This window comes from Phaseolus vulgaris, chromosome 1 (assembly GCF_000499845.2).
Source record: "Phaseolus vulgaris cultivar G19833 chromosome 1, P. vulgaris v2.0, whole genome shotgun sequence".
In the NCBI taxonomy this organism is placed as follows: domain Eukaryota; kingdom Viridiplantae; phylum Streptophyta; class Magnoliopsida; order Fabales; family Fabaceae; genus Phaseolus; species Phaseolus vulgaris.
In genome coordinates this window covers 29,764,463-29,786,757 of record NC_023759.2, presented here as the reverse complement: position 1 = coordinate 29,786,757, position 22,295 = coordinate 29,764,463, and the positions used below count along the sequence as shown (strand labels likewise).

General features: G+C 34.6%; 4 protein-coding genes across 4 annotated transcripts; 2 read left to right on the top strand and 2 right to left on the bottom strand.

Moving 5' to 3' along the window:
- Positions 1 to 3,900: 3,900 nt before the first annotated feature.
- On the bottom strand, positions 3,901 to 5,791 carry LOC137813879 (protein ROOT PRIMORDIUM DEFECTIVE 1). The gene is made up of 2 exons (XM_068616345.1): positions 4,349 to 5,791; positions 3,901 to 4,212 (listed from the first exon to the last, which is right to left on the bottom strand). Exon 1 carries the CDS (start codon positions 5,789 to 5,791, stop codon positions 4,547 to 4,549), a length of 1,245 nt encoding a protein of 414 aa, XP_068472446.1. The 3' UTR covers positions 3,901 to 4,212; positions 4,349 to 4,546.
- Positions 5,792 to 5,976: 185 nt separating this feature from the next.
- On the top strand, positions 5,977 to 12,661 carry LOC137813878 (aladin). The gene is made up of 14 exons (XM_068616344.1): positions 5,977 to 6,215; positions 6,291 to 6,346; positions 6,452 to 6,625; positions 6,719 to 6,833; positions 7,176 to 7,272; positions 7,370 to 7,552; positions 7,679 to 7,734; positions 8,819 to 8,906; positions 8,990 to 9,065; positions 10,194 to 10,293; positions 11,250 to 11,301; positions 11,692 to 11,829; positions 11,979 to 12,066; positions 12,326 to 12,661. The coding sequence occupies exons 1-14, from the start codon at positions 6,158 to 6,160 to the stop codon at positions 12,386 to 12,388; spliced, it is 1,344 nt and encodes a 447-aa protein (XP_068472445.1). The 5' UTR covers positions 5,977 to 6,157; the 3' UTR covers positions 12,389 to 12,661.
- Positions 12,662 to 13,819: 1,158 nt separating this feature from the next.
- LOC137813877 (large ribosomal subunit protein cL37) lies at positions 13,820 to 14,642 on the top strand. Its single transcript, XM_068616343.1, has 2 exons — positions 13,820 to 14,078; positions 14,168 to 14,642. The coding sequence occupies exons 1-2, from the start codon at positions 13,985 to 13,987 to the stop codon at positions 14,503 to 14,505; spliced, it is 432 nt and encodes a 143-aa protein (XP_068472444.1). The 5' UTR covers positions 13,820 to 13,984; the 3' UTR covers positions 14,506 to 14,642.
- A 682-nt stretch (positions 14,643 to 15,324) lies between these two features.
- LOC137813876 (E3 ubiquitin-protein ligase At4g11680-like) lies at positions 15,325 to 19,731 on the bottom strand. The gene is made up of 4 exons (XM_068616342.1): positions 18,998 to 19,731; positions 18,115 to 18,234; positions 16,551 to 16,845; positions 15,325 to 15,756 (listed from the first exon to the last, which is right to left on the bottom strand). The coding sequence occupies exons 1-4, from the start codon at positions 19,387 to 19,389 to the stop codon at positions 15,595 to 15,597; spliced, it is 969 nt and encodes a 322-aa protein (XP_068472443.1). The 5' UTR covers positions 19,390 to 19,731; the 3' UTR covers positions 15,325 to 15,594.
- Positions 19,732 to 22,295: the final 2,564 nt, after the last annotated feature.

Sequence of the window (22,295 nt, the reverse complement as noted above, 5' to 3'; positions counted from 1 at the left end):
TTTTGGCACTCACCATAAAAATCTAACTTTAAAATTCCGAGTGGGCTGTAACATACCAATCTCATTTATCATCCAAACAAAACGACAAAGTAAAAAAAAAAAAAACTAATCTCATTTCAATTTTTTAACATTCCCCAGTTTCTTTGAATTTATTTTCAGGAGATAAATCATGCTGGTGCTGGGGATTGTGGGCAAAACTTGTAAGCAATAGATGTCATTTCCAAATCAATAAACCTTTCTTCATCTTGTCTTTCCAGTCCACGACTCAATTAGTATTGAGTATATTTTTAATTATTTTGTTTATTCTCTTTTTTAGGCTTTGAAGCTGGAGGACCAGTAACACCTTAAATATTTATCCTTGGTCAGTTATTGGAAATGAGTAATCCATTTTTGTATCAATAAACCATACCTCTTGCTTTGAGCGTAATAAAGTTGCATTACAAATGAAGGTGTATAGTGGTGGTCATAATCCTTGCCGATATGGTGGCATTGGTATCTCTAATCCTTGCCCATATGGTGGCATTACAAATAAAAAGGCTTATATAACCATCACACTTTGTGTTTACATGGAGTAACTTTTTTCATGTTCAAAATTTTGAGCAAGGAAAGAGGTACAAGGTGGTCTACCATGTTAAATAAGAAACAAAGTTTGATTTTCAACTTTCATTCAAGGGTGTTGATGTTATAAAAGTGGCATCAAATACCAGGTAAGTTCCTTTTTATTTAAAAGACATTGTAGATATTCTACAACCTATACTAAATAAGCCATAAATCCATTTGTTGTATTGATTAAAATGATGGTTCTTGACAGACATGTTTTTGGAGATAGAAAATGGAAAAGGGTGGAGACAATAGTGGAAGCAAAAGATACTAATCACTATAGTGGAAAGAAATAGATGAAATATATTTTTGAGATGTCTTTACAAATGTGATTACCGTCTCAATTTATAGACTGTTTACAACCTAATTAAGGAAATAAATAATAAGTAATTAAAGCTATACAAATGAAATCAAATAACTAAAAGATATCAAATCTGTCATAATAAATAGAGAATGAAATCTGTACTTAATTACGGAATAAATATCTAATAATTATCAAAAACAGAACAATCAAAGACACGATTATGAAGACTAGTCAACATGGGAATAGAAAGATATAATGTGGTCATAAGCTGAATAGGAGTAACACCCTTTAAAACCCGAAAGGGTAATCTATTAATCGAATAAGTGGCAGTTAGGAATGCTTCCCCCAATAAGATCTAAGAACAGACGTTTCGAAAAGTAAAGTTCTAGTAACCTCAAGGAGATGCCAATTTTTCCTTTCAGCAACCTCATTTTGTTGGAGAGTGTCCACACAAGTTAATTCAAGAACAACTTGGAAAGGTTTTGGTTCACACATTCTCTTCCATTATTAGAAGACAATCTCTTAATTGGACTTTCAAATTGTGTTATTCTATAAAAATTTACAAACAAATGAAAAAATTCAAACTTATCTTTCATGAGGAATATCCAGGTAACCTGAGTACAATCATCAATAAAAGAAACAAACCATTTTGCACGTGAGATATTAGGAATAGGAGAAGGTCCACATACATCTGAATGAATACGATCAAAAGGTTTAGAACTTTTATTATCATTGAGAAGAAAAGTTGTCTGATGGTGTTTAGCAAACTGACAAACATCACAATAAAAAGACTCGACAGACACTTTTGTAAATAAGACAGGTCATAGGGACTTTAGAATACTAAATGGAGGATGACCAAAACGTTTGTGTTGAAGTCATATTTGAGAGGATGACCAAGATTCAAAGCCTTGTTGAAGATTAAAAGTGTGTCTGTAGTTTAACACACTTTTTATTTTCTTCATGCGGTAAATTATAACACGCCCTGCTCTTTAGCAATTTCAATAGCTTTTCCCGTGGCAAGATCCTAAAAAACACAATGGGAATGAAAAATACCACTGCACAATTTAAATATTGGGTAACCTTTTGAATAGAGAAGAGGTTATTGGATAGTTTGGGCACATGAAACACATTTTTTAAAGGAAATGAAGGTTGAAGGTGGATGTTACCACGACCAGTAACAGGGGTATTGGAACCATTAACAATAGTAATATGTTAGTTACTAGATAAAGCAGTGTAGGATTAAAATAAGAGGAATGAGGTGTCATATGATCAGTAGAGCCAAAGTCTATAATCTAGATATTTTCAGTACTAGAAGTATTAAAGGATAAGAAACTAGAACTCTTACCACTCATAGTTAAGGAACAATAGCTAGATGTCTTACTAAGGGAGTCCATGAGAGCTCAAAACCAACTGAGCTTTAGAGATTAGCAAAATTTGATCCTATTCACAAAAAAAAAGTTCATCGGAAAAATTCTCCGACAACAGTTTTCGGCGGCAGTTTCCAGAGGCCGGTGACAGTTTCCGGCGGTCGACAGCGATGATTGACGGTTGGCAGTGGCGATGGCAGTGACAGTAAATGGTGCAAGGTGGTGGTCAATGGAGAAAAGAAAAGGAAAAAAAACAATTGCAATAATTAAGGTTGTCCAAAAAAAGTAATTACAACAATGAAGGCTGCCCAGAAAAATAATTACAGCTATGAAGACTGCAAAAAAGATTGCAAAAACAGAGTCTCCTAGATCAGGAGTTCTGGAGTTCTGATACCAAGTTGAAAGAAATAGATGAAATATATTTTTGAGATGTCTTTACAAATGTGATTACAGTCTCAATTTATAGACTATTTACAATCTAATTAAGCAAAAAAATAATAAGTAATTAAAGCTATACAAATCAAATCAAAGAACTAAAAGATATCAAATTTGTCCTAATAAATAGAGAATGAAATCTGCACTTAATTACGTAATAATTATCTCCTAATTATTCAACAACTATTCTAGTCTTCAAATAACCACAACCAGTGAAGGGAGATTCTTGTTAGACCAGGTGTCAGCAATGCCATTGGACACTCATATGGTTAGTAGAATAAAGAATCACACCTTATAAATCAACGAATGTAGATATTTATTACTTAAATTTTATAGATTTAATATTTATTCCATCGTTTTAGTGCTTATTATTCAAAAAACTTCAGCCTAAATTCTGATATTTCCTACTACGCTTGGTACCTGACCATTTTCCCTTTACGCTACTTCATTTTTCTCTCGAAAAATGGCCATGGCTTCAGAAAGGACCTTTTTCAAATGGTGGCAGATTTGAAACCTAAATTTCTCAGATTTCCTGGTATGTCCAAATTCTGTGTTTGCAAAGTGAGGTTTGCTATACAACTTAATTTGTAACTTTATATTTTTGGGTACCTAAAGCTGCATTCTTACCTAACTAATTCATTTGAGTAAAATTTTAAATCAATTTCTGGACAATTATAAGTAATTAAAAAAGAAACTGTATCATGGTGGGAGATCTACACAAGGTGAAGGTATTCCCTCCCAATTTGGTTTATTTTATATTCTAAGTGATATCATTAGGATTCAAATCTCGAACCACCTAGTTAAAAGGGACCTGGTTACTATTTGTGTCAACAAATATTGGTTTTATCTTAACTCTTGGAATAGCATAATATTTCTTTCTTCTAAACTTTGTGTAAAGTAAAATCTCTTAAGACCTAACACTATTTGTCAATATTACTGCATTAGGTGGTACTTATGTTGAAGGTGATCAACTGCAAAACATATCAGTGGAAAGATACAATTTGACCATGGGAAGAGAGACCTGGACATTTCGATGATATTTGGAACTATTGGACTGACAATGGAACTGGTTATTTTGAATATCTCTAAGTGAGTGAGTATATATATTCTCTTGAAACCATAATTAAATTGTCCCTACTTTAGTTGAATAAATATAATGAATCAATAGATATATAAGCAATGGGAAGCAAAGTGTTACCCAAACCTTCAAATATTAATTAATTTCCTATAACTAATACAAGAGGAAAGACAAAACTGAAAATCAGTAATTTATAGTCCTTTAATTTCAACAAGTTTGAGTTAGTATAGCAACCAAAGACAACTCATATGATAAAGATATTGCTGTATGGGTTCATATTGCATAACCTGTTCTGCAGTGAAGTGGTAAAAAAGATGTCTCTAATTCCCCCTTTCTAGTCGAGAAGACTTTCATCATAATTGTTCTTCCAGATGTTCTAAGCATCTTGTACAAGAAACTGTCAATGTAAAGGCTCTATAGCTCTTCAACTGGATGATTCACAGTTTGAAATTTGAATCAGAGAAAGTTGAAAAGAGAAGGAGCATGTAAAAAGAGTAGAGAGAGTATAGGAGCCAGATTCATGAGTCAACTGGAGAACATCCTACAAGCAGGAGAAGTGCACACCTTTAACACAAAGGAGCTGATTTGTCCACCGTGTAGTATGTTTCACCTAGCTACCACATGAATCTCTATCGAGATCAATAGAATGCAAATGAAACACTGCACAAGGAAATAGAAGTCAAAGGCAATGAACTCCATAAACCCGAAACCATTTTCACAATCTCTTCAAACATGCTGCATCTGCTACCTTCACACACAGCATCAAGGGGATCTACTCTCCTCAAAATTCTCCAAGAAAGGAACCACCCAATCCCCTTGTTTTTCACCTTCCTCATTCATTTCACAGACCACAACATTACTCTCTTCCTTAGCCTCATCACCAGCCAACAATTGTCTAGTTTTCCTACACCCTAACAATACAAGATCCAATATATTCCTACGTGCCTCATACACGGGATTCGGTTCAATCAAACCCCCTTTAACATATGCTTCCCTAAGAAAAACAGTTAGAGTCTTCCCTTTAGTTGATATGTAAAATATACCAGGGTGCCTTAGCAGCAATTCACGCAGATTAACTTCGATACCCAAGTCTCTCCGAAAATGAACCAGTTGATCAACCTCAACCATTTTCTCCACAGTCAAGCTCAATAGCTCATGAAGAACAGCCACAGCCCTCTTCTCATACCGCTCAATCCCTCCACATGTCCGCACCCTAACAACCTCCTTCCGCTCAAAAGGCTTAGTGTATGAAAGCCTCTGCCAATTCTTCAACCTCTCTCTAAACCCTCTCTCAATCTTAAACCCAGTTGGGAAACTAATGGGAAATGCAAACTGGGTCTCAAACTCACTCAACCACTTCTCTATGTACTCTCTCTCCCTCCATTTCTCAACCTCAGCCAATCCCAATTCCGCATCGCAATCAACCAATTCCACAACCTCCAAACCAATCAATTTAAAATCCCCACTGAATTTCCCAAGAATGGACTCTCTGAAATCCTCAGGGAGACCCAGTTCCCTCCTGATCATCCTCAAAGCGTGCAAACGAAGAGTGCCACTCACAGACATCATCAATAACTTCTTCACCCTCTTCACAGCCTCCATCTCCTGCTGCTTCACCACCACCCTTTCTAGCAAGATCAACTCTTTCATCTTTTTTGTGACCCTGCAGCACGTGTTCCTCCTGAGAGGGTGGACAAAGACGTGGAACACGTGAGGGTATTTGTGGAGGAAGGGGCCCACAGGGACATTGAGTCCGAGGATGTTTCGCCAGCGGGACATGAGGGTGAGGGAGACGAAGGGAGCGCGCTTGCGGGTGGACATGAGGTGGTGGATTTTGAGGACAAGGTAGAGTCTTTTGAGTTGATTCATGAGTTTGTCGAAGTGGGGGTCTCGTACTCTGTCCTCCAAACGGGTTCGGGCGGAAACGGTGGGTTTCTTCCATCGGCGTTGGATGAAGAGGGTAAAGGGTGAGAGGAACCTGTGTCTGGGACTATGCAAGAGATTCATTGCATTGAACTACTTACAAGCTGTTGCTAACCAAGTTATTGGTTCAGGGAGGATTAACTTACAAGTTATTAATGAGAACCCACGTCCTCGTCGCCGACATTTTCTCCAAACCTGCGGATTCCGATGACAAAAGGGTGAAGAAAAAAGGGTTCGGGGGTTTTGAAAAGTGTGAAGGAGAGAGTGTTGAAGTGTGAGGGAAAAAAAGGTTAACAATATCATTAATAATAAAAATGAAGTTTTTAATGCTAATTGAAAAAATTAATACAATAATTTAGTGTATATCATCTTAAGGGTAGAAGAAAGCGGGAAAACTAAGGTGAATCAAAGCTAAAACCCTACTTTCTCTCTAACGGGAACCAAACAAACATGGCTTCCTTTCCTCCTCCTGGTTCACTCACTCTGTGCGAACTCAATCGTGACCTAAGTAACTCTCTCTCTCTTTCTCTCTCTCACTCACTTCCTATTGATTCGCTTCTCTGACTGGAAATTTTTTCTGCAGTCACCGTGGACGCTCTCTCCGAAGATCGAGCAAACCAAACCTATGGAAAAATCCTTGTAACCAATCGCATCATACACATTTCCCAATTCCCTCGATTCTCTTCTTCCCGATGTTGTTTCCCCCATTTTATTCATTATCATTATTTCCTTTTTCTATATTAGGGATCGGTGTTCAGTCCAGTTCCCTTTCACTCTCTGGAGAGCGACGCTTCCGATCAGGAAGGAGCAACGGCGACGGAGAACACCGCTGGAGAAAGCGTTCAGAGGAAAGGTCCGGTGGCACTCTTGCAAGGGCTTGTGAACACCTATCTCGGACACCTCTTTTACCCTAACGTTGTATGATGTGCCTGATTGGTCTCACTATTTGCATTACGGTGTAATTTAAAGTAGTTTGATAGTTTGGTGTTACTAATGTTAATTGTTGGCTAGGTGCATTTGTTGCCGGAGGTTGATCTCCAAGGAGTAAGCTGGCACCCTAATAAGCATATCATTGCTTTTATTTCTGCCCCAACACAAGTTTTGGTTCGTGATTACCAACAGTCTGGTACTTAACTTGTTATGGTCATGTGAGCTGTTATTGGTAGCTTGTTTAGGTCTTGTTTGGATAAATTATCCATAGACACTTTCAGGAGAAGAAAATAAGAAGGTAAAATAAGTGTAAGTTATTCCCATAAGTTTAAATTAGCTTATTCACGAGTTAAAATAAGCTTTTGGAAAAGCTATATCATAGATCTTCTGTAATTTAACTTGTGGGAGAAGCTTATTTCATTTTATCTTATTTTTTTCTTTCTATTGGTGTTCAATTGAAAAGTTTATCCAAACAAGGTCTTAGTTATTGTTATTTTTGTTTAGTAAATGCTGATTGATATTCTGGCATTGTAAATAGAGGGGAATCCGAGTATTTTGGCGAATGAGTCACAGAGAGACGTTAGGGTGCTGGAGTGGAGGCCCAATGGTGGGAAAATGCTTGCTGTGGGTTGCAAGTGAGGTTTTGTCTCTGTGTGGTTGTTATGATGAATGCAATGTCAATTGGTCGAGACTGTGCTTTCTTGTTTACTGGAATTGGGTTTACTGTTGCAGGGGTGGAATTTGCATCTGGGCTGCTTCTTATCCTGGAAATGCTGCATCTCTTAGATCTGGTGCTGCTTCCTTTTTAGGAAGTTTGTCTAGAAACTCAGGAAATCGGTATGTCCTTGTTGACTTTCTTCGAAGTCCATACCATGAGCATGTTATTGCTCTCACTTGGAGCCCGGATGGAAGATATCCTTATATATTTTGAAAGTCCTTATTTTTTGGGTTCTTCTGTGTTTCCCAATGCAAGAAGATATGTATTTTTCTTTTTAAATTGCATGTACTCAACCATACTTTTTCTTAACCTATTTTTACATACTTAGCATCTGGTTCATATGAAAGCTCCTCATTCACAGTGTGGGATTTTGCTCAAGGTATGATGAAGATCTTTGCTTCCTTAAGTGTTTTCTTTCACTTTACTTTGAAAGATCCTTGCTGTTCAGTGATGTTACTAATATGCTGAATATGCTTAAAATTCTTTCTGGATTTTTCTTTTTTCTTTTTCTGCCTGAGTTGTTCTCCCTCAATTTAGAGGTGATATCGAAAGTACCCTAAATTGCATGTTACAACCTAGACTGATGAACTAAACGACACATTAACATACGGAAGATAGGATCTGATGGACCATAGACCAAGTTTGCTTGTGCAAGTTAATATGGAGAAATACACCCTTTTTAATTCTTAAATATAATTTTCTTGTGTGAACTTAACTTTGAGTTGATGTAATCTGATCTTACCAATTGATCAATGTTGTCAATGAAGCTAGGCTCAATTGGTAAGATGAAATTACATCAACTGTACAGGTCCTTGGTCCCATTCTTACTGGTGGTTACTGGTAATTTGTTCACAAGGTCATATGTAAGTTTAAGTAGCACTGTAAACCCTTATTGAGGCTTGGTGGTGTGACTGACCCTGGAATGAGGTAACCTCCCTTCACAACCTTTTTGAGCAAAATAAGAATCAATGAAAGTCCCGTCTCGCTAGTTATGTATGCTATGTTGATTCTGAGTTGTTAGATTGATAGTTTCTAGCATGGAGGGGGAGGACTGTGTCTATTTCTAGATTGGCATTTTTGTTGTTCATCAGCTACAATGATGATTATCTTATCTCACTAGCTGAGGTTTTTTTTGTTTTTTTTTATCAGCATCTCACTAGCTGAGGTCCATTACGTATGTCAAATGATGTTGTTGGGCTCAGTTAGAAATCAAAGTCTAGGATATATTAGTTACCATGAGATCTCTTTTTAGCAATTTTCTATCTGTCACGAGTAGTTCATGTCCAGGATATCAACATGTTTTTACATGTCAAGGGCCTAAAAAACCATTTACTTGAATTTGGGACTGGCTATGAGACCACAAAAGTTTAGATTGTCATAATGCCATTATGATAACCAAATCTTAAGCTCTAATGGTGTTCTCTAATTTCTGAATCTCTGGTTATTTTCCATGTTATATATAGGTGTGGGGACACCAATTCGACGTGGATTGGGAGGCATATCAATGCTGAAGTGGTCACCTACTGGAGATTACTTCTTTGTTTCAAAATTGTAATGCAAAAAGTGAAACATGAATTATTTATTGAACATGTACTGTTTATTATTCACACCCTCATCTTTATTTTCTCGTTCAGTGATGGAACATTTTATCTTTGGGAGACAAACACATGGACATCAGAACAATGGTCATCAACAAGTGGTTTTGTCAAGGTAAATGATATTTACATCCATGTTTTGATGCACTATGATGACCTATTTATAGCAAATGGCATTTAGTCCTTAACCATCTTCAGTGTGTTGATATGTTTGGCAATATGTTGATAGTATAAATAGAATCATCTTCAATAGTATTCAGTGCTAAAATTCTTGAGGTGGTACTTAAAATATAAGAGCTATAATATGCCTTTTTAATTTAGGGTGATGGACTATGTTGCTTTTGCAATAAAAGATGATAAAAAAAGATGAATTTATTATCAAGAAAGAATGTCCATTGTAGGATGATGAAATATCTTCCCTAGAACCATAGAAGGGATAAAGGATTATTTAAGTGATTAAGGAGCTGAATTAACATAGAGTCAAAAAAGAATCTCTTATAGCTAATTGCAATCTACCCTTTCTTTGGAGAAAAAAAAAAACTAACATATTTTTCACTGTTTTTTGTACAAATTCTTAAAACTGGAATTAAAGTGAAAACAAATTGACATTTTTTCTAATTGTTTGTGAATATAGAGACACAATTTGCTTAAACTAAACTGCCCTGAGAATCCACAAAGGTCGATAACTCCTACAAATCTGAAATAACAGTGACTCCTTGAATAAACCATCAGTAGAAGACAGAAAAGAAGCCTTAAACCTAATTTTATACCAAAAGAAAGTTTAGGGCCATACACACCCATAAAAATAGGAACATTTTTCTGCAGCCAAACTCTCCAATACACTGCACCGTTATTTTACCCTCTGTTCTACTAGAACCTCTATAATGAGCCATCAAAACAGCTCCTTAATTACAATTGAAATGAACGTATTATACACATGTTCCATCATTCCTATTCTTGTAGAAGAAAATCATGCATTTTACCTAATACATATACATTCCCTTCTGTTTAAACTAGGAGTTAATCAGTGTTCATATATCTTGAGTGCAACAAGGTACGATGATATCTATGAAAAAATGATTCAATGGTGGAAAAGCTTAGCATTTTTTGTATAATCTAAGTAATTGGCACAGTTTTATTCTTGTGATAGCTATCAGGTAATGCCCATTTAGTGTTCATATATCTTGAGTGCAACAAGGTACGATGATATCTATGAAAAAATGATTCAATGATGTGTTATCAGGGTGCAACATGGGATCCAGATGGGTGTATGATACTTCTTGCATTTTCTCAATCGTCAACTTTGGGATCTGTTCACTTTACATCAAAGCCTCCCTCGTTAGGTATCTGACCTTTTTGGCTGATAGATATTATGTTAAGTTGTTTATTGTTTTTTGACGTTTCGTATCTTAGCTATATTGATAATGCACAAATGAAAATGTGGCATTGAAATATAGGAACTAAATTGAAAAGGGAAAAGTTAGATAGAGAGGGAAATAGAATATATTAAAAAGGGTCTGGGATAAATGTGAGTCTCTGACCTATAAAGTCTATTTATAGTGAGACACTGCCATAAAAAGGCTGACAACAAAGACCATGACAAACACTCTTTTCCGTAATAATAAAAAAAAAGTTGTGACTTGGATGGAAAAGGGAAAAGTGATTGAGATGGAACAATGTAAAATATATTCCCAAATTCACTGTATGATTATAACCCAGAACCTCCACGCCAAAACTATGGCCATGAAAAAACACGCATGACCTCTGCTGTGGGTGCACTTCAAGTAATACATTCTGACAGAAAAATTTTAAGGTAAAACATTCCAACAGCATAAACTATTTAAATTGATTGGATTAGTAGATTGTTGATATTGGAGATGATGTGGATTTATTATTAAAATGTGTTTCTGGTGAACACGTATTAGGTGAGTGAAACTAAATATGTCAAGTGTTATCCCTGATGGAAAAGGGGAAGTTTAATTGGTTCATGGTCTACCCCTGAAAAGTGCTCAGTAAGGAAGATGCAGGAATTAGTAAACTCATTTGTAACTTGCAAGGACATTAGGGAGTTTACATTTATTCTTGTTCTGCTAAATCAATAGAAGCATGCCTTCAAATTTTGAACCGGTTATTCTCAAGACCCTCTGTCTGAAGTCTTAGTTTTAACCTCAATTCATTTTTAATATTAATGTATGTGGTTGTTGTAGCATTCATGTTTTGCAATTTTCAAGTTATTTTGGTTTTGTTTTTTCTTTCTGAAATGTCATATATTGATAATTTCTCTTCCTTGACTTTCCAGATGCTCAGCTTTTACCTGTTAATTTGCCGGAAATATTATCATTGACAGGCAGGTAAAGATGAAGTTATGTTTTTATCTTGAATAATAATTCCTTGAATGTGATCCTAAAGTCTCGTCATTCTATTAAATCCTTCTGAACCAGTTCCTAGGACTGTAACCTGGAGGTCATGGTTCAAATTCTAATGACAGTCTGTGCTTACAAAAGCAAGATGGCATACTTACATCTACCCTGCCCAAACCATATTTGATAGGATGTTATGGAGAGAAATGATTATGTGAATTATGTCACGTCTTAAATGCAAAACTATTTTTGCAGAAAAAACCCATCAGATCAGACGTAGTGTCTTTTTAAATAATGTTTCAAGCCTATTGGATCTACATGATATCACGTTTGCTTTGTTAGAAACTATGGCCATTGGTTATCTTATATTATTTCATTCAGTCAGGGAATTGAAAAGATAGCATGGGATAATTCAGGGGAGCGATTGGCTGTGTCTTTTAAAGGTGGAGATGACATGTACAGGGGACTGATCGCCATATATGATACAAGAAGGACACGTATTATGTCTACATCTTTAATGTGAGTTCATGGTTGAAAATGGTTCAATTACTGATCTCTGTTATTTTATGTCAAGAGTCTTTTTGATTATTTTAATGCTGGATTTTTCTTATTAACATTTCTCTGTACAGTCATTTGACATTGTTTTCCCTTCCAATTATGTGTTTTAGTGGATTTATTAGAGGGCCTGGAGACAGTCCGAAGCCAATCACGTTTTCATTTCATGGAAAGTTTAAGCAGGGACCATTGCTTTCTGTGGTGAGGCTACATTGAATTTAACTGCTGTTATTATTTCTATTTTCTTTTCAAATAACTTTTCTATAGTAAGATATGCTGATATCATAATTTATTGTAGATGTGTTCTATCACATTTTTCCACTGCCCTTAAAACTAGAAGAAAAAACTAAAGAAAATATGATAATTTGGAGTCTTCATAGATAATTTGGGGTTTCATTGTCCTATTTTGGTAGTAGTTCTTACTGCACACATTTAAGTTCTGTGTTTTGTTTTCCTGCAGTGCTGGAGCAGTGGGTTTTGTTGCACTTACCCCCTCTTGTTTCGTTCCCATATGCTTCCATGACGAGCATTTCTGTGAAATTTTGTTGGTTGATTTGGAGAAATTGGAAGTTAGTGTCATTAATTCAATTTTTTGGATTACTTTAGTTGTTTTACCTTGAAAATATAGGGATGGTAATTGGATTCTAACTTCTATAAAAAATCATTCATAATGGATGTGCCATTTATTCATCATATGGCTTTGGGTTTGAGTGTAGTAATTTTTCTACAAATTTTATAGATGATTGTACCATCCAACTCCATCTATATTTGCAAATATATTATATTTTTATGGTGAGCTTGTCATTAACCAGAATAGATCAACCAAACATTTAAAAGGCAAATAATATCATATCATGTCCTTTTCTATTACTGCTTCAATTCACTCTAAACACTCCCAACACATCCTTATCTCTTTAGTCCTAATCAAACATTCAATAGATTTGACTGGATCAGTCAATAATCAGTAACCCAATTAGTTTGGTTCAATTTCTTTTTATTTTTAATATATATATATATATATATATAATCTAATTTATTCTGAATATTTGTTATTTTATTATGATAACGTTATAAAATTTAAATTTTTAAAATTTTATCATTATCTCAATCAAATCAAAGTAAATCGATTTTCAGAATGGTTCTCACGGTTTTGAAAACTGAACCGATTACTTTCATTGCTAAACAGCTTTAATATCCTCTGTGTTTTCAACTTTCTTAGTTACTGCTTATGAATTTTTCCCTAATTTAATTTTGACATAAAAGTAATGTGTTCACATTTTTTTTACCATGCATCTCGTTGGAAATGGTTATTATAAATATTAATAATGAATAAAATGAGAATTTATGACTTTTTCATTTCATAACATGAGAATATAATTTTTTTTTTCTCATTTCATAATGAAGAATAATGACAATAGCATTAAAATGTTAAAAATTAGTTTTTAAAATTATATACCATTCCTAAGACTAAGTATATTTCGTAAGTTTTTTTTCATTATTTGCCCACTCTTTACAATCAGTTCACCAAAAATTATTTTATAGACTCAAATAATTTCGCATCCATTGTTCTCAACTATCTTCCTGTGATATATAACTAATTTTGTTAATTTATAAAAGTTGAATATACAACAAAAAGTCTTAATTATCATTTTTTTATACTTCACATGTAAACATTGTTTAGGGCAAAACATATGGAATATGTAATCATTTTCCTATTTTAAATATCCATGAAGATCAAATAGTCATTCCTTTTCAGCAAAACTAGCTTCAATTTAAAAGTTTTACTTTTAATTTTTTATTATTTAAAAAAAATCTGTCTAAACAGTAAAATAATTTCTTAATGTTCCAATCCTAAACTAACATTTAACCACCCCCACAAACAATACTTAATATGTTTATTTATTATTACAGGGTATCTGCTTTATATATATTTATTTATTATTACAGGGTATCTGCTTTATATATATATATATAGAGAGAGAGTATATATATATATAGAGAGAGAAAGTTGGTGAGTGGAGAGAACACACACCATGGCGTAGCTTATCCTAAAATCCATTTCCAATTCTCTTTTTCTTCATTTCCCCAAAACAACTTTTGAAACACAAAATCAAAAACCATGGCACTCCTCTCTTTCAATTCCCTCTCACTCTCCCCTCTCCAATCTTCATTCCCCTCTTCTTCCTCCATTCTCGCACTTCCCATAACCACTGGTAACTACTTCTCTTTCTCTCTTTTACCTTCATTTCTCCCAAATACATTTTCTTGTTTTTCCATTCTTAATTTTCTCCAACTGTGACAGCTTCAAGAGTACTCGTGGCTCTGCCCTCGAAGCCCTTGAACGGAGTTCGAATTACGGGACCCAGAGGGAAGAAATGCGCGTTGATTGTCTCCGCCGCCGCGGAAGGCTCTAGTTCGCCGGCGGAAGCGCTTCCTCCGGTGGAGAGCGAGAAGGAGAGTGGCGTTAGTGTGGAGAAGCTTCCTTTGGAGTCAAAGGTGAAAGAGAGAGAGGAGCAGAAGCTGAGGATGAAGCTGGCGAAGAAGATAAGGTTGCGGAGGAAACGGCTTCTTAGGAAGCGCAAGTTGAGGAAGAAGGGTAGATGGCCACCTTCTAAGATGAAGAAATTGAAGAATGTATGATCATCTATGAAAACTATTTAATTTCAATCTGCTTTTTTGCAGGCATTCTCATTTTATTTTCACTTTAATTTGTTGTTTTGCTATCCACTGTGTATTTTGACAAATATATTAATTTTCGTCTGTTCAGCTTTCGGCAATTTGGTGAATTAGGGTTTTGATTTGGAATCCATGTTAACATTATTGTCTTATCACCAAAATGGATGAATCTTAATGAGTTTTTCTGCTATACACAATGGATGAACATATGCTACCTTTATGAATTCCATTTTGCATCTTGGTTGGATTGCTTGGGAATTTGTTTTCTACTATATTTGCAGGTTAAGTAATCTACACACGGTTTAATTCACAATGCAAACTAATTAGAAAGGATTATATATATAATTTTTGAAGTAGTTACTTGTTAACTAACAATATGATGATTTGTGGTGAAAATATCAGTGTAAAAAAAACTCTTCAAACATTCCGTGTGAGTTAATATATATATTATTTTGAAGTAGTTACTTGATAACTTTAAACAACTTAATATATACATGATGATTTGTGATGAAATATCAGTGTACAAAAAACTCTTCATACATTCCGTGAGAGGAGTATTTCGTATAGTATACTCGATGATCCAACATTTTCACACATGAAGAAGTTTAGTCCATCAGAAAGGGTGAAGAAGTGAGAATTCAAATGCGCATTATCCAAGATCCATTACGTTCATTATTTGCCTCTCTTCTCCCATTGCCATCCTACTATTTTATAGTTTTAAGGGCTCAAGTCTCTAATTTATTGAATGGAGGAGGTGGGTAAAGTGCTCAAACAGAAAGGGAATTCTGTACAGAAAAATGTTTTTATAAGACACCCCTTGTATTGTAAGTTCAAATTATGGGGAGACCCTCTCCACGGTGGGACAATATTTACATACCCCGTCATAAAATTAACATTTTGCACTTACAGATGTAAGAGATTTATGGAAACTAATCCTAAGAGTAGAACCCAGTAAGAGCTGAAGGGGTGGAACATTTCGTTTTCTACTTATTATTTACGAACACTAGTCAGCAGAATATCTCGAATGGTTTGGCTCTCCAGTGTCTCTGAAGGTCAAACCAACGTGTCACCTCTAAGGATATTAAATTTGCAGAGTGGGCAGGTTGCTTTTGTTCGAAGCCAACGGCCAATGCATTCACAGTGAAAATGGTGGGTACAAGGAAGGCGATACACTTCTGCTCCATCAGCATATGGACATAGGCAGATACAGCATTCCTACAATATAATAATCATCACAACCAACTTAATTATCGTTCACTAGTTTCAAGATGCATTTCAACTGTATACATATCAATTTCAGGTTGTAACAACTTTATTTCAATATTCTCCCCCTAAAAGAGAAACTTTAATTTCCACATCCAATTTGGGTTTTTTAGTGGAGACAACGGAAAGGGGTCGAACGTCAGTTACAACCCTAATGCCTTTTCTCTCACTGAAAGTCCAGTAAATTGAAAATTCTATCATCGCTATTGATTTATATATATAATTTAAAACTAAAAGAATGCATATTGATATTTAACAAGAAGCAAAATTCCAGTTTCCAATAAAAGCTTAGACATGAATACATTAAAAATAAAGAAAAAATGTAATGCAATTGAGAAATTAAAGAAGGATAAATCAGATAAAATACCAGAATAGTATAAAAAAACACCGCAGTTTAAGGGAATAAAACTTACATAAAGAATACTTTGACAACCCTAAAAATATACACTCACTTAACAACAAACTTTAATAATATAATAATATATATTAATATTTTAAATTAAAGAAAAAATAAATATAATTAAAATATTGTTATTTTGAGTTGAGAAGTGAATGTTTTTTTAGTGGTGTCAAAGTATCACCCCGATATAATTTGGTTGTTTGTACTTTGTAACTGTGCCTTTCTTCCATGTTAAGTTTTAGAGTGGTGATACTGACACCACTAACAAAGTACAAACAAACAACGAAATTATATTAGCACCAAATAATTACTGAATGAAAGATACGAGAATACAGTCAGCACTCACAGAATCATCTGAATTGAGAGAAAGTTCACTCATATGGCTTCCATTGCATGAATCTACTCTTGCATTAACAAGTTGCTTCTTGTTGTCATCAACCATCACCAATGAATTTGACTGACTAAACATATACATAGGAAGTGACCTGATATCTTCTTCTGATGCGCCTTCTCTGATTTTCATAGCATAAGCTAGAGCTATTATTGGGATGATGCAGAAGAGAGCGAAGAAAACTACACATGCCATCCCAATGCAAAAGATAATAAAAAATATGTCAAAGGCTAGAAAGACCACTGTTAACCTGCACAAATGTGATAAATATATTATTGAGCATCCCAAATACTCAATACACCTGGAAAACGTAACACTAAACTATATTGGAAGATGAAGTAAACAGTTAGTGAATTAGTTATATATACTAAAATAATAGTTATATACTTGTATAAACTAAATTACTTTTTCCGGCGGGGATGAGCATTTTTGACAAAGTCTAAAGCAATAGGTTCAATGAGATGTCTATTCCAAAAGTAAAACAGACTCAAGCATACAAGTTCATTGTGCACCAATACCATGTCATGAAAAGGTAACTCCAAATTTCAGTGTAAGGATTATATGTAAAATATCAAGATAATGAATCTTCTTGGTCCAAGTCCTAACTATGGGTCATATCATTTCACAGTTATTTAGTTAAACCAATAGGAACATTGAATTTCGTCAACGAATTTCAGGGTTGGAAAAGCGTGATAAATGTAAATTATCTGGCCAAGAGAATTGAGAAATAATGATGATTTCTGAAAGAAGAAAAGGAGGATCGTGGTTGACTTCATTTCAATTCTCCCAAAATTTGAAAGAAATTAAGGAGAAGTTTAGAACAAAATCTTACATTATACTAATAGAAACAGAAATTCACGGAGTATTATTTATCTAACAAAGGGTGCTCACTCAGGTCCTTTCAACGGAAGAGAGTCCTCTATAGAGTAAAAACAACAAACAATAACTATAAGAAAGAACAGAGCACTAAGAAGCTGAAGAACTTCAAAGGCTACCCAGGCTCCCACAGCCCATGCCAAATTCTATGATATCCCCCCTCTTCTCTGCACGACACAAATATACAATTCGCTCTCTTTTCCCAGTGGTTGCCAAACCTACTGCTGCATTTATCATAGCCACCAGTTCATGCTATTATTTTCTTCCCTATCTATTCCTATTAATTCCTCCACTCCATTGCTCCTTTCACTAATCACTTTCCTATCTCCATTACCCGAGCACAAGGTTGAACATTCTACAATAACCCCTTTAACAAAATTTCTAAGTATAATTTGATTCCATCTAATTCTGCCCAGGACTCACTTAAGGAGGAACTTTTGAAAAGTAGGATTCATGATTTTTTTTTAAACTGTTGTTTTACATCAAATAAAAGTAAATAAAAAAGCTTACCCAGCTATACAAATTCTAACCACTTCTTTTATGCTTTCTTGGCATACATAACTTTGGTTATCTAGCACCCCTTGGTCCCCCCCAAAAAAAACAAGAAAAGCAAAACAGAATCCAAATTAAAGTTATTACTTACCAGTAGAGCCGCGGAGAATCTTCCAAAAGTGCTTGACCACCCGCAACAATCCAATAAAATCCAAACACCCACCAAACAGAAGATGCCAGAGTGTTCATAGGCTCTAGCTTCTTCACAATGCTAAAAACAAAAAGAATAGAGTGAAATGAGAGTTCAATCTTCCGATGCATATGAACTGAAAGGAACACACAAGTGAAAACTAATGATGACCATTATTCTTCTAAAGACAGAGTGAAGGAGGTCAAAGTATTCTAATAACAGACACTCTGCAAGACCTATCAACAAATTCTCTCCTTACAACATTCAGTTCATCACTACGAGGTATCAAGTCTCAGTATCTGAAACAGAAACAGCCTCGAGTAAAAACAAGCACTTCCCCTTCCACGCATTCACCAAATTTCTCAACAATAATTGAAAACCAAGTAAGCTCAATCGCCAGTCAGCTCCTCCAATGCACAATAATAATCCATTATCAATCTTAGAAAGCAATAATTTTCCAAGTATAAATAATTTATAATTTTAAGAAATACGTTATTAGTACAATTATACCCTCAGAAAAACTCTCCCTAACTTCAATTTCACTCGTCATTAGAAAGGAATCATCATCGCACGCACACCAATTCAACATCATCACATGTTTCATTTCTAACATCACATAGCTACTAGTCATATCTGCCTCCCTCTCTCTCCTTCTCCCTCTCCCTCACACACACGAACAATGTCAATTAAAAAGACATTAAATTCAACAGAAAAACATATATCTATCTATATATATATATATTATTTATTTATTTTTTTAAAAATAACTAAAATTAAAATAATCAATTGTGGACGCAGGAATTGAAGAAAAAACTAGTGGTAGTGAAGTAAAGAGAGCAGTTACCTATAGGTAGTGTGAGAAAAGGAATCGCGAACTCCACTTCGGAATTCAAAGAAGACGAAAGCCATATGAAGAATGCACTCGAACGCGTAGCCGCAGAGCCAGAGTCTGAGCGGCGTGGACGGCCGCTCGCGCAGTGTTGAGAGAAGGACGCCGGCGGCCACGACGACGAAGGCGAGGTTCCAGACCATATCGAGGACCAACACCGCGCGGGAGTAGCCGCACTCAGAGCCGTCGTCGTCATCGGATCGACGGTCAGCACAGTCGGAGAGGAAGAGGCGGCGGCGGGAGGCGGCGACAAGGCGCGCGAAGGGGAGAGTGCAGACGGTGGTGCAGCGGAGCACGGGATTGTTAGTTGCGCTGGTGGCGCTGACGTGGCGCTGGTCTTGGTCCATATTAGAGAGAAAAAGAAAGAAAGTGAGGTTTTGGGTTGGTTTGTAAGTAGTTTTGGATTTGGAATGAATGGAATAGGAATAGGAATAAGAATAGGAATTAGAAATGGGTGTGAGTGAGAGTGAGTGGGGGTGGTAGTGGTAGTGGTGATGGTGGTTCTGGGGAAGGTGAAACGACGTCACATCGAGAAGAGGACTTGGACGGGGTGCGTTTGTTTGTTTAAAGTGGAACGTGGCTAGTTTATGTTAATAATTGGGTTAGAGAATTGAATGAAAGAGTGTTGGAGTGTGGGTAGTGGTGGTGCATTAGCACACACTTAGCCACTCTTCTTGACTTTTACCTTATCATCATTCAACTTTTCTTTTCTTTTTTTTAATTAAGAATGTTAGTTCAACAATTAAAAAAGAACAACAAATCTATTAAAAATATTTTAATTTCAATTATTTGTATAATAATCTACTTTTATTTTATGTATTCCATCACATCAACTATTTGTTTCTTTAAGAAATTTATTCTAAATATGTTTACGTACACTGTTTTGTGTAAACCGACCGGAATAAGTTTTTTTTTTCAAATTATATTCACTTAACATATGAACTTTAGATTAAAAATTAAACTTGATAGACTAAAAATCATGTGTTTTTATAGTATATTATTAACTTCAATTTTTCATCACAACTTTGTAATTTGATTAAGTCTTTTTGTTAAAAAAAATATTGTTAATGGCTTTATTTCCAACTATTAATAATTCATACAATAAAAGTTAAATTATCGGAATGACACTTTAATTCTATCTTTTAGTGAAATAATAGTCATAAAAATTAACAGATAACGAATTTTAATTAAATTTGTTTGTATTAAATTAATTATTAATCTCATCATAATTAGTACCAGATAAATATTTTCATATGATTAAAATTTATAAGAAATAAATAGATTTAATATATATAAATATTCTTCAGATCTATAATTAACAAGTTAAATTACGATCTAACATTATTTTTAATTATTAGTTTTTCAAATTTTATTTCAACCTAACTTAGAGATAGAAATATATCAAAATTGAAAAAAAATTAAAAAAATTACTTAAAATAAAATATACAAATAAAAATTAATTTTGAACTAGTGAGATAGGTTTTTTTTATTAGTGATGAAAATATATTTAATACCCATAAAATTAAAAAATCATTTAAAATGTTTAATCATACGTATAGAAAACAAATATTTTATTCCAAATTATCTAACTAAAAAAATTATCTAAAATGTTTAATCAAGCGTGTAGAAAATAAATATTTTATTCTAAAATGTATTCATTTTATATATTATATACAATTAAATAATATAACAATCTAATAAATATTATTCATATATATTGAATACAGTAAAACATAAAGTTTCTATATATCAATTTTATCATTATTTTAAAACTCATACATTCACAATCCAAAATGTAAACTAAAACATTAAGATGTTGGAATCCTTAATCACATTTATAATGAATAATGTAATTTATTATTATTGTATCACAATGTAAACCAAAACATTATGATAAAGATGTTGAAATCCTTAATCACATTTCTAATGAATAATATAATTTATTATTATTGTTTTAGAAGAATTATATTATGTATCTCTCAATAAAGACTAACACTTAATTCATCACAAACACCATAAAATAAATTTTATTATCTTATATTAAGGTAGTTCATACACTTACTACAAGTTTAATGCATAAATATTTTTCAACTTCTCATCAGTTAATGTCTTAGTTTCATTAATGAGTTTCATGTTTGTTATCTTGATTATTAGGATCCAATATCATCGGATGTATATCATTGCACTATAAAAAGAATAATACACACAATGCTCCACATGGTAATGCAATCGAGATATGTGTTCCGACCTGCAACCAAGTGATTTCCTTGATTATTAACAATGGCTCAAGGTATATTACGAAGTGGATTTTAAGCCTAACTCAACCCCATAAAACCGGCTCATGAGGTGAGGTTTGCACCCACTTATATACAATGAAAGGCTCTAATCTCTAGTCGATGTGGGATCTCCAACACCCCCCCTCACGCCGAGACTACCAACTCGTGCGTGGGACTATATATTATGGGTGGTCCGATAGCGGGTGACACGATAGGCCCAACACAAATACTCGCTAGGATAGGCTCGAAATTGCTCTGATACCATATTAAGAAAGTGGACTTTAAGCCTAACTCAACCCCATAAAACCGGCTCATAGTGTTGAGGTTTGCACCCATTTATATATTATGAAAGGCTCTAATCTCTAGTCGATGTGGGATCTCCAACACACCCCCCTCACGCCGAGACTGCCAACTCGTGCGTGGGACTATATATTATGGGTGGTCCGATAGCGGCCCGATAGCGGGTGGCACGATAGGCCCAACAAATACTCGCTAGGATAGGCTCGAAATGGCTCTGATACAATATTACGAAGTGGACTTTAAGCCTAACTCAACCCCATAAAACTAGCTCATGGGGTGAGGTTTGCACCCACTTATATACAATGAAAGACTCTAATCTCTAGTCGATGTGGGATCTCCAACAAGGTAGTCAAAATCTATAAAAGGATATTAGACTTGACAAAATTCACAACTAACTCGAGCATCATTAGTCATTGTGGCTATAACCTGCACTCACTAGGAGACATAATGCACAACAAGTAATATGTATGTAAAGCTAAAGGAGACATGTATTGGTCCCATAAAATCAATACCGTTCACAATAAATACTGAACATAATAACATAAGCTACTAGGGCATACACTACCTATGTGAGATAGTGTAGCTCTTGCTTTTTGACACATCTCACATATATATGAAGTCTTCTAGACACCTTTGAAAATTATAGGTCAATAAAACTTGTAATTTGGTACCTTCCT